The sequence below is a fragment of the Cygnus atratus genome, chromosome 2 (assembly GCF_013377495.2).
Source record: "Cygnus atratus isolate AKBS03 ecotype Queensland, Australia chromosome 2, CAtr_DNAZoo_HiC_assembly, whole genome shotgun sequence".
Classification (NCBI taxonomy): Eukaryota; Metazoa; Chordata; class Aves; order Anseriformes; family Anatidae; genus Cygnus; species Cygnus atratus.
In genome coordinates this window covers 684,595-697,018 of record NC_066363.1, presented here as the reverse complement: position 1 = coordinate 697,018, position 12,424 = coordinate 684,595, and the positions used below count along the sequence as shown (strand labels likewise).

Here is a 12,424-nt window from a genome sequence, read left to right as displayed (position 1 = left end):
CTTGCTCATGACGGGTCTAAAACCAGCACCAGTCATGAGACAAGGGCAGCTTTACCTGATATGTCACCTTTTGATGCATCAGTGGCTTCAGCCCCTTCTGGGGATGCTGTTATTGCAGTAGGAACAAAATCAGGAGTCACTGCTGCCGGGCTTTCTGGCAAATTTGGCTTTTTTGCTTCAGTCACTGTGGGGGGCACTGGGCATAGAAAATGAAGTTTGATTAAGCACTCGGAAAGATCTCAGCAAACAGCTTTATCTTCTGGACTTGCCAGGATTTGAATCACCCTCTCAAGGCGCTGCCTGCTCCGTGCTGACTGCAGCGAGCCTGATGAGTAAGCTCTCCCACTGCAGCAACTCAGTCGGGTGGGACAGAACCAGAACCTGTTTACATGGTCCGTTTCGGAAAAATGACTTGTGCAATGCCTAAGAAAACGCTTGTATCCTTAGGGAAGCAATTGCTGTAACAAAATCGAGGAACGTTCAGCTATAAAGCATCCCTGCTCTACCCTGAAACCTAGGTGGAGCCATGAGCTCTAAACACACCATCTACCAACAATCAGTGTTAAACTGCTCTCTTCTTGGCACGTTCACCAAAATCAGCAATAAAGATCCCATTGCAGGTCAAATATCGTAATATACATGCAACTGCACTGCAAATGTGTCCTCCTCAGTGGAGCTTCAATGCTTTAACTGTAACCATAGTCTAAAGATAATTGGGCAGAGTATACAGGCTTGCAATTAGAACTTAATTTAAAATTCTGATGATTATGCATGAGCCAAAATTATGTTTGTTGGTTCCCTCAGCTGCACTGGTCCTTAGAAGGAGTAAACATGAGTACTCTGACATATTATTCAAGTCAGCAGATTTGACTCTAGCGTGTACAAAGACTAGGGCTCTTGAAAGTAGTAAAGTTTCAGCTTTACAGACTTTCTTTTCTAGCGTCGATTTTATTTATCCTATTTATTATTTTTGAGTCAAGTAATGCTTGAACAGATACCCCAACTGGAATTCATGGTACCCTCATTGGTACAAGAGAAGCACAGAACAGAGGCGCAGTCTGGAGTCCACCAAGCTTGCTGCTACCAGGGTTATTTTGCACACTTCTGCATCTGCAACTTTAATTCCTCATAGCCCATGAACGGGCATGCTTAACCCCATGCTTTCAGAGGGTTAAAGTCCAGCTTTATATGCCCCAAAAGGGCACACCACTAGTATATACTTAGGGTTGGGCTTGGAACTGTATAAATTTGTCACCGTAAATAAGCAGGTAAACGGTCTGCATAATACAGGGTTCCCCCCATCCGTTACAACACTAAACCTGAAAGTGTGTGTTAAGTAACATTTAAACCACACATTTTTATTCCAAGTTGATTTGAGAACCAGAAATACTGTTTTTCTTGGTCAGGTCCCACTTCACTCCAATACTGCTTTTTGTTTCTTGAAAAGGCAGACAGGGACACAAGTTGTTTCTGCTGCTCAGAAACTCTAGGAATGAGAGGAACTAGACAGTTTCTGCAGACTAAGTCGGAACTATTTTTACCTGATGGCTCAACAAAGAAAGAGGTATCTGGTCCCTTCACATCATGCTGAGCTCCCATCCAATGTTCTTCAGGCACTACGGAAAAACACATTTAGTCCTGTCACTAACAGAGAATCACAGGGGTTGGAAAAGCCCTCCAAGATCACCTGGTCCAACCATCCCCTACCACCGATGTCACCACTAACCCATGTCCCCAGGCACCACGTCCAACCTTTCCTTGAACACCCCCAGGGACGGTGACGCCACCACCTCCCTGGGCAACCCGTCCCAATGCCTGACTGCTCTTTTTGAGAAGAAATGTCTCCTTCTTCTTTGCTCAGGGTATTGACTCTGCTGCTGTTTTGACCTCACTCTCAGGTAACTTAGTTCACTCTACGAATGCTATCATAACATCATGTTCTTCTGTGATTATAACCAGTCTGAGCTTGCATCAGTCAGAGAAGAGTTACCCCAGGACCTGACAGAGCAGGTTCTTTGCTCAATGGCACATTCATCCCCTAGTATCTTTAGAACATTCCCATGATCTAGGAAATGATGTTTCCAAAAGGATACTTTCTAATCGTGACTCATTTTATGCATTAATTCCCCCACCAAGTTTCTTTAGGACTAATACACAAAGATTTTCTAGCTGCATATCCTTCAAAGCCAACTACAGTGAGACAGCAATAGCAAAACATCTGTCTCTTACCTGCATTGTCTTGCAGAAATTCTGCAGCTGAGTCCAGGCCCATAAAGGCTGATGGGTCAAGAACCTCTGCAGGACAATAGGGAGATCCCAAGAAAGGTTGTTCAGGTACCATCATAGATCCATGTGGTGCTAATGAAGTAAAAGGCCGTTTGTCAGTCATGTGTCATTTGTCATTTTAGATAAAGTTTGTAAGCAACTCTCTTAAGTAGTTCCCCTTTACAAGTTGCATTGTGAACTATACATCTATTTTTTTTTTCCAACAAGATAAGACAGTAAATACATACAAATTATTTGCCTTTTGCTTTCTGCTTCTGCTCCCATGAATTCTCGTTAATAACCACTTAAGCTGCAATAGCCTGAACATTGAAGACCATTTGGTGGAAAAAGTTCCTGCAGCTTTGGTCTTTAGCCATGAAGGCAAGAGCCGTTCGTAACTCCAGCCCCAAGTCAACTTGTCTAGATGCCCCATCTCCTTCTGCCTAAATATATTTAAAAACAAACAAACCAACAAAAAACATAAAAAACCTTCCTGGAAGCAGCTACCGGAATGTCTTTCAGGCACAAAACATAATCATGTGAAGAGATTATATGGTCTGTGCACTTATCAGCTTAATAGTTTTCAGTACGTGAAGGTCAATGGAGAAGACACCGAAAAAGACCATCAGGGACAGATGCTGAGGAGGGATTGCGGATGTCTCACCATGGATGTCTGTGGAAGTGTCAACATGGTCCGTGAAGAGCTGCACATTCTTCATGTCAGCAGGAAAGGACAAATCAGGCAGGTTCTCCCCTCGGTGCATGCTGAAGGGGTCTGCGGGGACACAAAACGAGGCCAGTGTTACCGCACCGTCGAAGATACGATGTGGCGTAAGGTTATTTAAAAACAGCGATGGGATGCACCCGACACCAGCACTGCTGCGATGCGACGGCAGAGTGAAGGACTTCCAAGGGAGAGCTGCTTACAAGACTATTTATTGGGCACGAACACCTCCCTAATTAGACTTTATGCCCAACAGCAAAACACAGTTGCACAGACTGCATGGGATGGAAAATTGCCTGAAATGTAGATTCTAACAGTCGTACGAAGAACCTGTCTCCTCCTGTGGTACATAAGATGGATTCCTGACTGAAACCCGTCCCTCAGAGAGCAGAGAGCCTCGCTGACAAGGAGATGAAGAAAAGACGACCCCCCCGGGGTCTGGCCTTACTGCAGCCAAGAGCAAGGCGAAGGGAAGGAGCTGTGGCGCTCCCCTCGCAGACAAACTGCCCTCGGCTCACAGCCCCCGGTGGTGTTTTGTGACCAGTGACTTCCAGCACATCTCACCAGCCTGGACCAGTGCTCCATCCCTCCCCAGGGGGCACAGCCCCACGACGGGAGGCTTCGACGGGAGGCTTCGACCCCTGCCGCGGGCCTTTCCTCCTGGCTGCCCGGGAAGGTGGGGACGGACTCCAGGTTCCCGAAGCGGCCGCCACACGCCGATGTGCAGACACCGCGCAGCTTTCTTCAGGTTAAGCACAATTAAAAGGGATTCAGCTGAAGGCTTCTTGTGGTCTCTCATCAGACATGCTATTTCAGGGGATGACAGCAAAACCGCGAGTGTTCATTGTGCTCCCAAATGTCAGCGCTGGGTGAGCACCACGAATTCTTTGAGAAATCTATCAGCCTATTTGAGACCCCGAGACAATGTCTTGCTTCAGAGTAAATTTTAGAAAATGTTAATTTCAAGCTGTTTACAACAGCACTACCAAGACTAAATAACTGCCTTTTTCCAATTCAACAAAACCTAAAAAGCATTCCAACCAAAACCGACTGAGAGGCTCAAAGGGACGCTGAGGACTTCCCTCGGTGCCAGCAGCTGCTGGATGCAGCACGAGGGGGCTGCCCGGGTTCTGCTCTGCGGGGTCCAGGGAGCATGGAGGGGCTCCTCTTGTCCTCTCCAGATCCCAGTGGGGGCCTGAGCCCCCCTCTAAAGCAGGTGAGCGGGGCCCTTCTGCCGCCAGCAAGGCAGAGCCCCCGGCACAACGCCCCACGACTGCAAGCTGAGGGGCACGGCAAGGGTAAACTGCACGAGTGGGAGCCGGCCAGCGCAGTAAGGTATCCATCCTTGGGTCCAAAATAATTCTCTACCTGCCCCAAACTTGCTGCTTGTTTATAATATTATGAAGGCAGACGAATGTTAAGACTGAGAAGGTTTTTTCCAGGCAGCTGGAGGTAAGATGGACAAAATACCTCGGAAAAGTTCTTCTCGGCTCACTTCCACGGCCACTCGCAGCCACTGCTGCTCAGAGACACAGCTCGAGTTTGCTGCTGATCCTGGCCTAATGAAAGCACGTTACTTTAGATCAATTAGAGATGCAGCTCCTCATGTTCAGTGATTTACCTGTAGCTACAGTAATGAGTCATGGGATGCTCCTGATTGAGAGCCTCACAGCATTTTAAGGCTCACAAGCAAACAGGCAATGCTTGAGTTTCATTCGCTCTGCACTATAACAACATTTTTAAACAAGTCTTTTTATTACAAGTAGTGTGAGATAGATAGATATAAATAAATATATCTGTTAAATTTTGCTCCTAACCATTGCTTTCACAGGGCTGAGTCCCAGCACCAGACCCTAACTCGGTGTTTGCAATAAGGAGCAGCGAGCAGGCTCAAACACGCGCTTCTTAAGCTGCACAGAAGCAGCAGAGTACTGCAGAAGCAAAACTGAGCTTCTCACCACGCTTCTCACCGCAGAACGAGAAATTACAGCAGTGCTGGTTGGGAGACCTGTTACACACGTGGCCAGAGAACTCTCGCCTTTGGAGGGAAATTAGCCTACAAAGAGCCTGAATAAAAATATGCAATAAACCCATACACTTTTATGAGACTGCTGTTCACTTCTTTCCCTCCTGCTGACATTCTTAAAGCTTGTCTGCTCTCTCACTGCTCAGCCGTAGGAATCTATCCATCGTTAAGCTGCCTCTCTTGCTTACTCAGCACCAGGAAGGGCAGTCCCGAGGAATGCCTTGGTCCTGCGGTACGCACGGTAACCCAGGCACGTACAGGTGCACGAGATACTCTAAGGACGTGAAACCTAAGGCCATGTGGTTTTCTGCAATAAATAACCCACAGACTCGCTTCATTTAAGCAAAGAGAAGATGTGGGAATGAGCTAGGTATTTAAATTGCCCTAAACAACTACTTTATCATCTGGCTATTGAGTAACTACATCACCATCCCATTCTCCGACCTAACAAAGCAATGGGGCGGGGGGAGAAGCTGTGTTTCAGAAACCAGTGGTTCTTTTGTTCCAGCTGTTCCATGAATCATTTCTCACCATTGTAACAGCACCTAATTTTCTCACAGAATCTCTTAGTAAATACAAGATTCAGATAGCAAGAAAATAATTTAGAAAGCAGGTCTACAATGTTCAAAACCATCACAAAAAAGTTAGCTTTCATCCCGTTTCAGCCAGTCTCCTTCCCAAGCCGATGGCCTGTTGCAATCTGGGTAGCCTGCTTTTGGTTCCCTCAAAAACTAGCAATTGATTGCCCATAATTTTTTGTCAAAAATGAGAGAAAATGGGGTGAAAGATATCTTTTTGCAGGTGCTGCAGTTGGAGGAGTAACACGGGCATACCTGCCATCTCCATGGGTTTGAACACCGGCTGTGATTCAAAGCACAGGTCTCTGTCGTCCATCGCCCAGGTGTCATTGCGATCGAGAAATTCTTTATAGGATAGCTTTTCATCCATGATTTCTCCTGGGAACACTGAAATTAGGGAAGAAAATGGCACAGTCAAAAAAAAACAATAACCCAAACCTTTTAGAGTTCATTACCACATGATGACATTCAAAGGCCAACAGGTAACATGAACTATGGGCCAAACCAGAATTCATGATTATTTCATTTTCCACTGCTTTGATGCAAATACTTAAATATAATTTACAGAACAATGGGACTTTCTGCATTTTAATACACACCACGTCAAGCTGATCAGTATGACCAAGGACAGAGAACTCGCACAGCACGACACTGCCTTTTTTCCAGTGTTGGACATTCACATCAGCTTCTCGCACTCATCTTTAGGGAGATTTTTCACAAGAAGAGGAACAACCCCGAGGAGCTGACTGAAGCTGTCACGCCTGTGATGCAGAAGTACTGAGCACAACTCACCGGTCACACCAGGGAGGAGGGGAGGTCACGGCCTCTTCTCTCCCGCACAGGCATCGCGTTTGATGCTTTGCCTTTGGCTGTATTTATAAAAGTGTTCACACCACAGACAGGCAGCACTCGCACGGAGTTTTTGCTCTGTATTCCTCTAGGAGGACAAACTCCAGATCATTTAAGGGAATAACCTTTCCCTGAATGCCTCGAGGGCCTTTATTTGTGTATCTTCATCTCACACTTGAGCCCAATCCCCCCTGGTTCACGGGCCCGAAACACACGGCACATCGAAGCCTGGCGGCTTCCACCTGGCCGAGGAAAATATTCATCCTCCTTTGCTGCCCGCGTTAGGAAGACCCACGCTGAGACGCCAGCCCTCGCGGCCTGGCACCGGCCGTGTGCGTGCCAGGGACTCTGGGCCCCAGGGCCAGGCCCTCGGGGTCGCTCCATCCCGCAGACGGCCCCGCACAGATACATGGAAATGAAGAAGAAATTAGACTACAGGAGGTAAAATTGTTTAAATTGGACTGTCATGAGGAATATTGGGGATACGCAGTCATCTTTTTCTGATGTCCTTATGACAAGTTGGAATACATGTAAGAATCAGAGCAAGGAAGTGCAGCTGCGAGCTGAGAGCCTCTGCTGCCCTCCTCTTCCTCCTCCTCCTCCTCCTTGTCCTCCTCCTCCTCCTCCTTGTCCTCCTCCGCCTTCTTCTCCTTCTCCTCTTCCACCTCTTCCTCCTCCTCTTCCCCCTCCTCCTCCTCCTCCTCGGTGCTGGGCCTTCACGGACACATCTGCATCACCCCAGCCATGCTTCTGCCAGCGCCGTGCCTGGGGATGAAGTCGTGGACAGGCTGAGCACTGGGGGTGGCTTCAGATAACAGGGAACCGGGCACACGCCTCCACTGATCCTGCCCTAGCTTCAACTTCAAATCGCTCCAACAGAGCAGTGAGGCAGGGGCAGCGAGCGGCAGTGGCCAGGACGAGGGAAGTTATTTTTAAGTTTAAGGGATTTATCGGCATTTACAGCAGGCGAAACTCGCCGTGCATGAGCTAGCACCTGCAAGGTCTGAGCAACACCTCAGGTTAGCAGGAGCGTTTGGCATCGAGGTAATGCCAAACCAGCCACTGCTGCGGAAAGCACGGTTGTTTCAGCTGCTGTTCAAAACATTTCCAGATCTTCTGGTTTTGGTTCTTGCGCACTAACACAAGTCCTGAAGCTCTCAAGCACGACAAATGCAGGAGGAAGGCTCCAAGCAAGCTCCCAGACTCCTGATTCTTCAGATCAGTTCTCGGGTTAAGGAGACCTGAATTTATCAGGTCGACACCACCAAACTTCCAAAGCAGTTTCCAGTTTCCTCTGGATAGGAGTTAGAAGAAAAAAATACACAAACTCCTCCCCTCATCACCTAATGCAATATTCTACACTCTCTTGCCAGTAAACCTCTGTATGCTTTTAGTGCTCTTCCCTTTGCTTAGGCTAACCATGCCCCTCGCAAGGCTGCAGCTCAGGAAAGGACATTGGTTGCATGCAGAGGAAGAGATCCCCCCAAAAGCCCCCTAATTCAGAGCAAAACTGCAGTTAATAAAAGCAAAAACAATGTTTGCACATAGAAGTAACAGAATAGAAGAAATAATAAAAAAATACAATGCTGATATACTAAAAAATAGTAATAAAAAAGCCAAGCAGCACCTCTTCTAGAAGTCTGCAGTAGCAGCTGGTCACACAATTCATGGCAAGGTCGAACAGAGATTCACGGAGAGGTTGTAAAAATTCTAATAATAATGAAACAAAGGGATTGAGAAAAAAAATAAGAAGGAAGAAGGTGGCTTGGTCTCTTTGCTCTCATATAACTGAGCCCCAGAGCTCGACCATACATTATCCCTCGGGTGACAGCCGACGAACTCCTGCGAGCCGCTGGCACGAACGCGCCTGGGCAGCGAGCGCAGACGTTCCCGAGGAAAGCAGAATTTGGGAGCTGTTTTCAACACGGACTGCAGCGTGGTGAGCAGGACCGGGCACTGGGCGAGCGTTTCTCATTGCAGACTCGGGCAGCAGCACCGGTCGGGGCTTGTGCAGGACAATTCCTGCTGCGGAGCATCAGGTGCAGAAGGCACGGTACCGCAACGGCACGGAATTATCTCGTCACCTTTACAGCACTCTGAAGGCCGGGGAATGGGAATTCAGACTCTAATATCTAAGGACAGGACCTTTTACAACCTCGCTTCTGTGTAAACACCACCGAAAAAAAAAGCAGTAAGGACTGTCTTTGAATAAATCCAATTTCTGACCGTCAGGGGAGTTATTCCTACCTCCCGTGATACGGCCCTGCAGATGCTACAGGCTTCCTAAAGCGGAGCTGATTTGGCAAGCGCTCGCTGCTTTTCTGCCAGTGCCTTTTAGCTGTTCTGCTGCTGCCTGGCCACGTTTGGCACGGCTGGCTCGAGCGGCGAGGGCAGAGCAGCTCCCCAGCCAGCTTCCAACGGCACAGGATGGCACAGGATGGCAAAGGACGGCACAGGAGGGCACAGGAGGGCACAGGAGGGCACACACAGTATGGCACAGGACGGCATAGGAGGTACAGGACGGCATAGGATGGCACAGGATGGCACGGGACGGCACAGGACAGTGACGCCAGGCATGCAGAGGAAATCATGTATAACAACAGACATTGGTCACTGAATTCACAAAGTGCTTGGAAGAGAAAGCGTCCCTCTAAGCGTCAAGAGGCACCGTTATCTGTAACTGTGAGAGATACGATAGCAAGGGGTTTAATTGCATTCTGCTGTGAATTGCTCAGGACAGGAGCCGCCATTCCTTTCTCTACAAAACCCATGAAAAACAGAAAAACGGCGTGAGGAAGGGGCCTGGGAGCCCAAAGGCAATTTGACATCGACTTTCTCAAAGAGGACTGTAGCTGACTTTTTGGATCAGGGCCCCCTAAGTCTGCTCGACTGTACAGCATGCTGGTCGAACCCCGAGTGGTTGTGGCAAGCCTGTCCCCCCCAGGGCCTCACCTGCCTGTCACCGACACAGCCTGCATCATTAGGGTCACAACGGGTCAGCCAAAGTAAAACTGCCTTAGCTTCCTCTGTTTGGTTGGGTTTTTGGTTGCTGGCTGGGTTGGCTTGTGCTTTGTTTCAACAGACAGGCTGCACTCCTGCCTTCAGATGAAGAGCTGGGGCCTTGCTGGAAAAGGGACAAGCAGGACGGTAAGACAGCAGACACAAGGAAACGTAAAGGGAAACACATCAGACGGCATCAAACCCCTGTAGCAGTGCTGAAGGCAGCCAGGCCACGGGCACGGGACGAGGGCAGCACCCACCCCGTGGCTACCTCCGAGCTGTCCTGCGAGCACCAGGGCACGCGGGGAACAGAGGCAGCGCGCACGCTGCTCGCCGGCCAACCAGCCACGGCAACAAACCCCTCGCTGCTCCTAGTCACAGCGGTTTTTGGCACCACTCGCCGTGCAGCTAGAAGCAGGCACTTCCCATCCGATCCATCCCCACCCCGTCCCGATACTCAGCTCCTCCTCGTTTGCACCAGCCTGGCCGAATGCGAGGAAGGCGATGGCAGAAACAGGGCCCCAACGGCTGCAGAAAGAGGATTTCCAGTTCCACCCCCAGCTCTGCACACCCTCCTAAAAACCACAGCATGCACATGTGAGCTTCAGGTAAGAGCCTGAAGCAAACACAACCGACCAGCCAAATTTTTCCGAGGCCCACTCCTGAGGTGCTAGGAACACGTACCGGCAGCAGACAACATACTCAATGCTAAACGTGAACGTGACAGGTCCCACAGCCTGTAACTTCATCGAGTATTAAAGCTCTGCTCATAGCTGAAAATCCAGGTACAACCACTGATAACAGAAACCGACAGAGGAGCACAGCTCACGAAGTCTCATTTCAAGAAAATTCCCCCTTACGGCGTACTTACAGAGCGAGCTTGCTTCTGCAAGTAAGAATAAGGAGCCCATGCACGTAGCGCTCCCCCTGCACTGATCCCACCGCTGGTCCCGGAGAGAGAGTCGGAGCGTTCAGCAAGGCTGCTGCCGGCGTCGCTTTGTTTGTCTCAGCACCTGCCGACACCACACGGTCACAGGCACCAGCCCCGAGGCTGACCCGTACAAAACCGCGCTCCTGGCGACCTGCGTGGACGCTCCCCAAGGCGCTGGGCTCAAACCTCCTCGTCCAAGTCCCCAGGCTGCCGGGCATCGCCCAGCCAACCTGCGGCAAGGAGCTCTCTTTTATAGGGGATTACCACGATAAAGCCTTTTCGCCGGAGGAGCCGCTAATCTTGGTAGGTCACTGACCAGCTCCCTGGCTGGAGGTTAAGGATCTTCAAAGTTAATGAGTCTGCAGCCACGGGATGCCCCTGCCAGCGCCACGCCAAGCAAACAGGGCAAGAGAAGCTTAAGAGCTTCGTTCCTATAGCTGATCCCAAAGCTAATTTGCCCAGACCGCCGCGCTGGTTCAGTACCCTAAACAGATGCCAAGCTTGCTGAAATCAACTGCTGCGACCAAGAGCTCTCCCGGTGCTGGCACAATAACCCACGCACCACAAGACGCTCCTGGCGATCACAAAGCACACAAGAAGACCACGGGGTATGACACCCCGCCGCCTTTAAGAGGACCTTGGTGCTGCTAGAAGGGCTTTGGGAACGAGCCCGTCCCCACACGCTGCTGCTCTCCTAGCTCTCGGCTCCTGCGCCAGGCGGGGGCCCGGCTCCGCGCTGCAGCACCCAGCTGATGGCCCCAGCGGCTGCTGGTCCCCAGCCCGCGGACACGTGGGGTGTTTGCTGCATGTTCCTTCCCTCCCTGCTTTTTAAATGCACTCTGGACTACGGTAACTGGCCACGTACTGGGTTGTACGGGACAACATGTGGAACAGCAGGTAACAGCCCTGCAGGAAGCCCAGAGGTCTGGGGTCCCCCCCTTCTCTTGCCGGTGACACTAATGCATTATTTAGGGTAAAGGTACCAAATCCTGGCCCTAAAGGGCACACGGTGCCTCTTCAAAGATGCTCCGCGCTCCCCCTCTGTGCAGGCCAATTACGCAGCAATGGGAAGTACCTTGCAGGGCAGCTCCTCCATATTTCATGATTGCTGTCATTATTTTGTAAAGCAAAATTTGCCTACCTCAGTGAGAAGGGTCTTAAAATCCCTCTCAGTGAGTATTACAGACAAGCTTCACAAATACCCCAAAATCTAAGGGATAAACACAGCGAGCAGCTACACGGAGAAGTATGCAAACTAGCATACCCAGAGAAGTCCTTGCATTTTTACCCAAGAACTCAGAGACTTGAAAGAAGCGATTGCATTTAACGAAGAGCAAAGTTGGGAACCCTGCTGGTGAGGAATTCACTCGGACCAAAGCCACCAAGCTGGTTACTTTCTGCCCACTGCCTTTCCTCTTGCCAAGGCTGACATACAGGCGACTCCACCGAATTTTTAGTTTTAAATCAGACGGTGAGGCAAGCCGAAGAGCAGACAGGCTGCCCAGAGAGGCTGGGGAGTGTCCATCCCTGGAGATGGTTCAAACCTGGCAGGACGAAGCCCCAAGCAGCCTCCCCTGGTCTCCCTGTTTGAGCAGAGGGGTTGGACATCAGATGGGAGAGGTCCCCCCCAGGCTCATAAGCCTTGCACGCAGTTCAGATGTTGCTTTTGGAGTGAAAAAATTCTGTCCTTGCAAAAACGATAAAGGCTGACCTATCAGGAGCTAGCACTAAAACCCAATCTAGCTGAGATTACTCTGAAACGGACTTTGTTGCAGCGAGAAGTAAATGAAAATCCACCACCGAGCTGGATGGGGAAAGATCAGGAGATGATAAAAGGTCCACCAGAAACTGCAGCGCATTTCAGATGGTGCTGACAATTCACGAAACATTTTATTGCTTTCCTTCTGAAATTTCCTGCTGTTATATAATCCGGAATGCCAAAAAAGCTCAGTGCGTGACTGTCAGAGCCGGCACCTCCCAGCTTACAAGATGCGAAGTCAGTAACTTGGAAGTTCAACGCAAGCTTTTCACTTTACCTTTAAAAAATGAAA

At 49.6% G+C, this 12,424-nt stretch overlaps 1 protein-coding gene across 50 annotated transcripts in view; it reads right to left on the bottom strand.

Moving 5' to 3' along the window:
• MAP4 (microtubule associated protein 4) overlaps positions 1-12,424 on the bottom strand; it is a 154,449-nt gene that overhangs the window by 56,754 nt on the left and 85,271 nt on the right. For 27 of the 50 annotated variants that reach the window (XM_035554473.2, XM_035554493.2, XM_050708500.1 and 24 more), the window contains 5 exons: positions 5,849-5,980; positions 2,930-3,040; positions 2,230-2,358; positions 1,542-1,616; positions 56-196 (listed from right to left, as the gene is read on the bottom strand). In XM_035554473.2, the coding sequence (XP_035410366.1) occupies positions 56-196; positions 1,542-1,616; positions 2,230-2,358; positions 2,930-3,040; positions 5,849-5,980 (588 nt within the window). The remainder of the gene's footprint in view (positions 1-55; positions 197-1,541; positions 1,617-2,229; positions 2,359-2,929; positions 3,041-5,848; positions 5,981-12,424) is intronic. The other 23 variants (XM_035554489.2, XM_035554485.2, XM_050708511.1 and 20 more) reach the window with 1 other exon arrangement.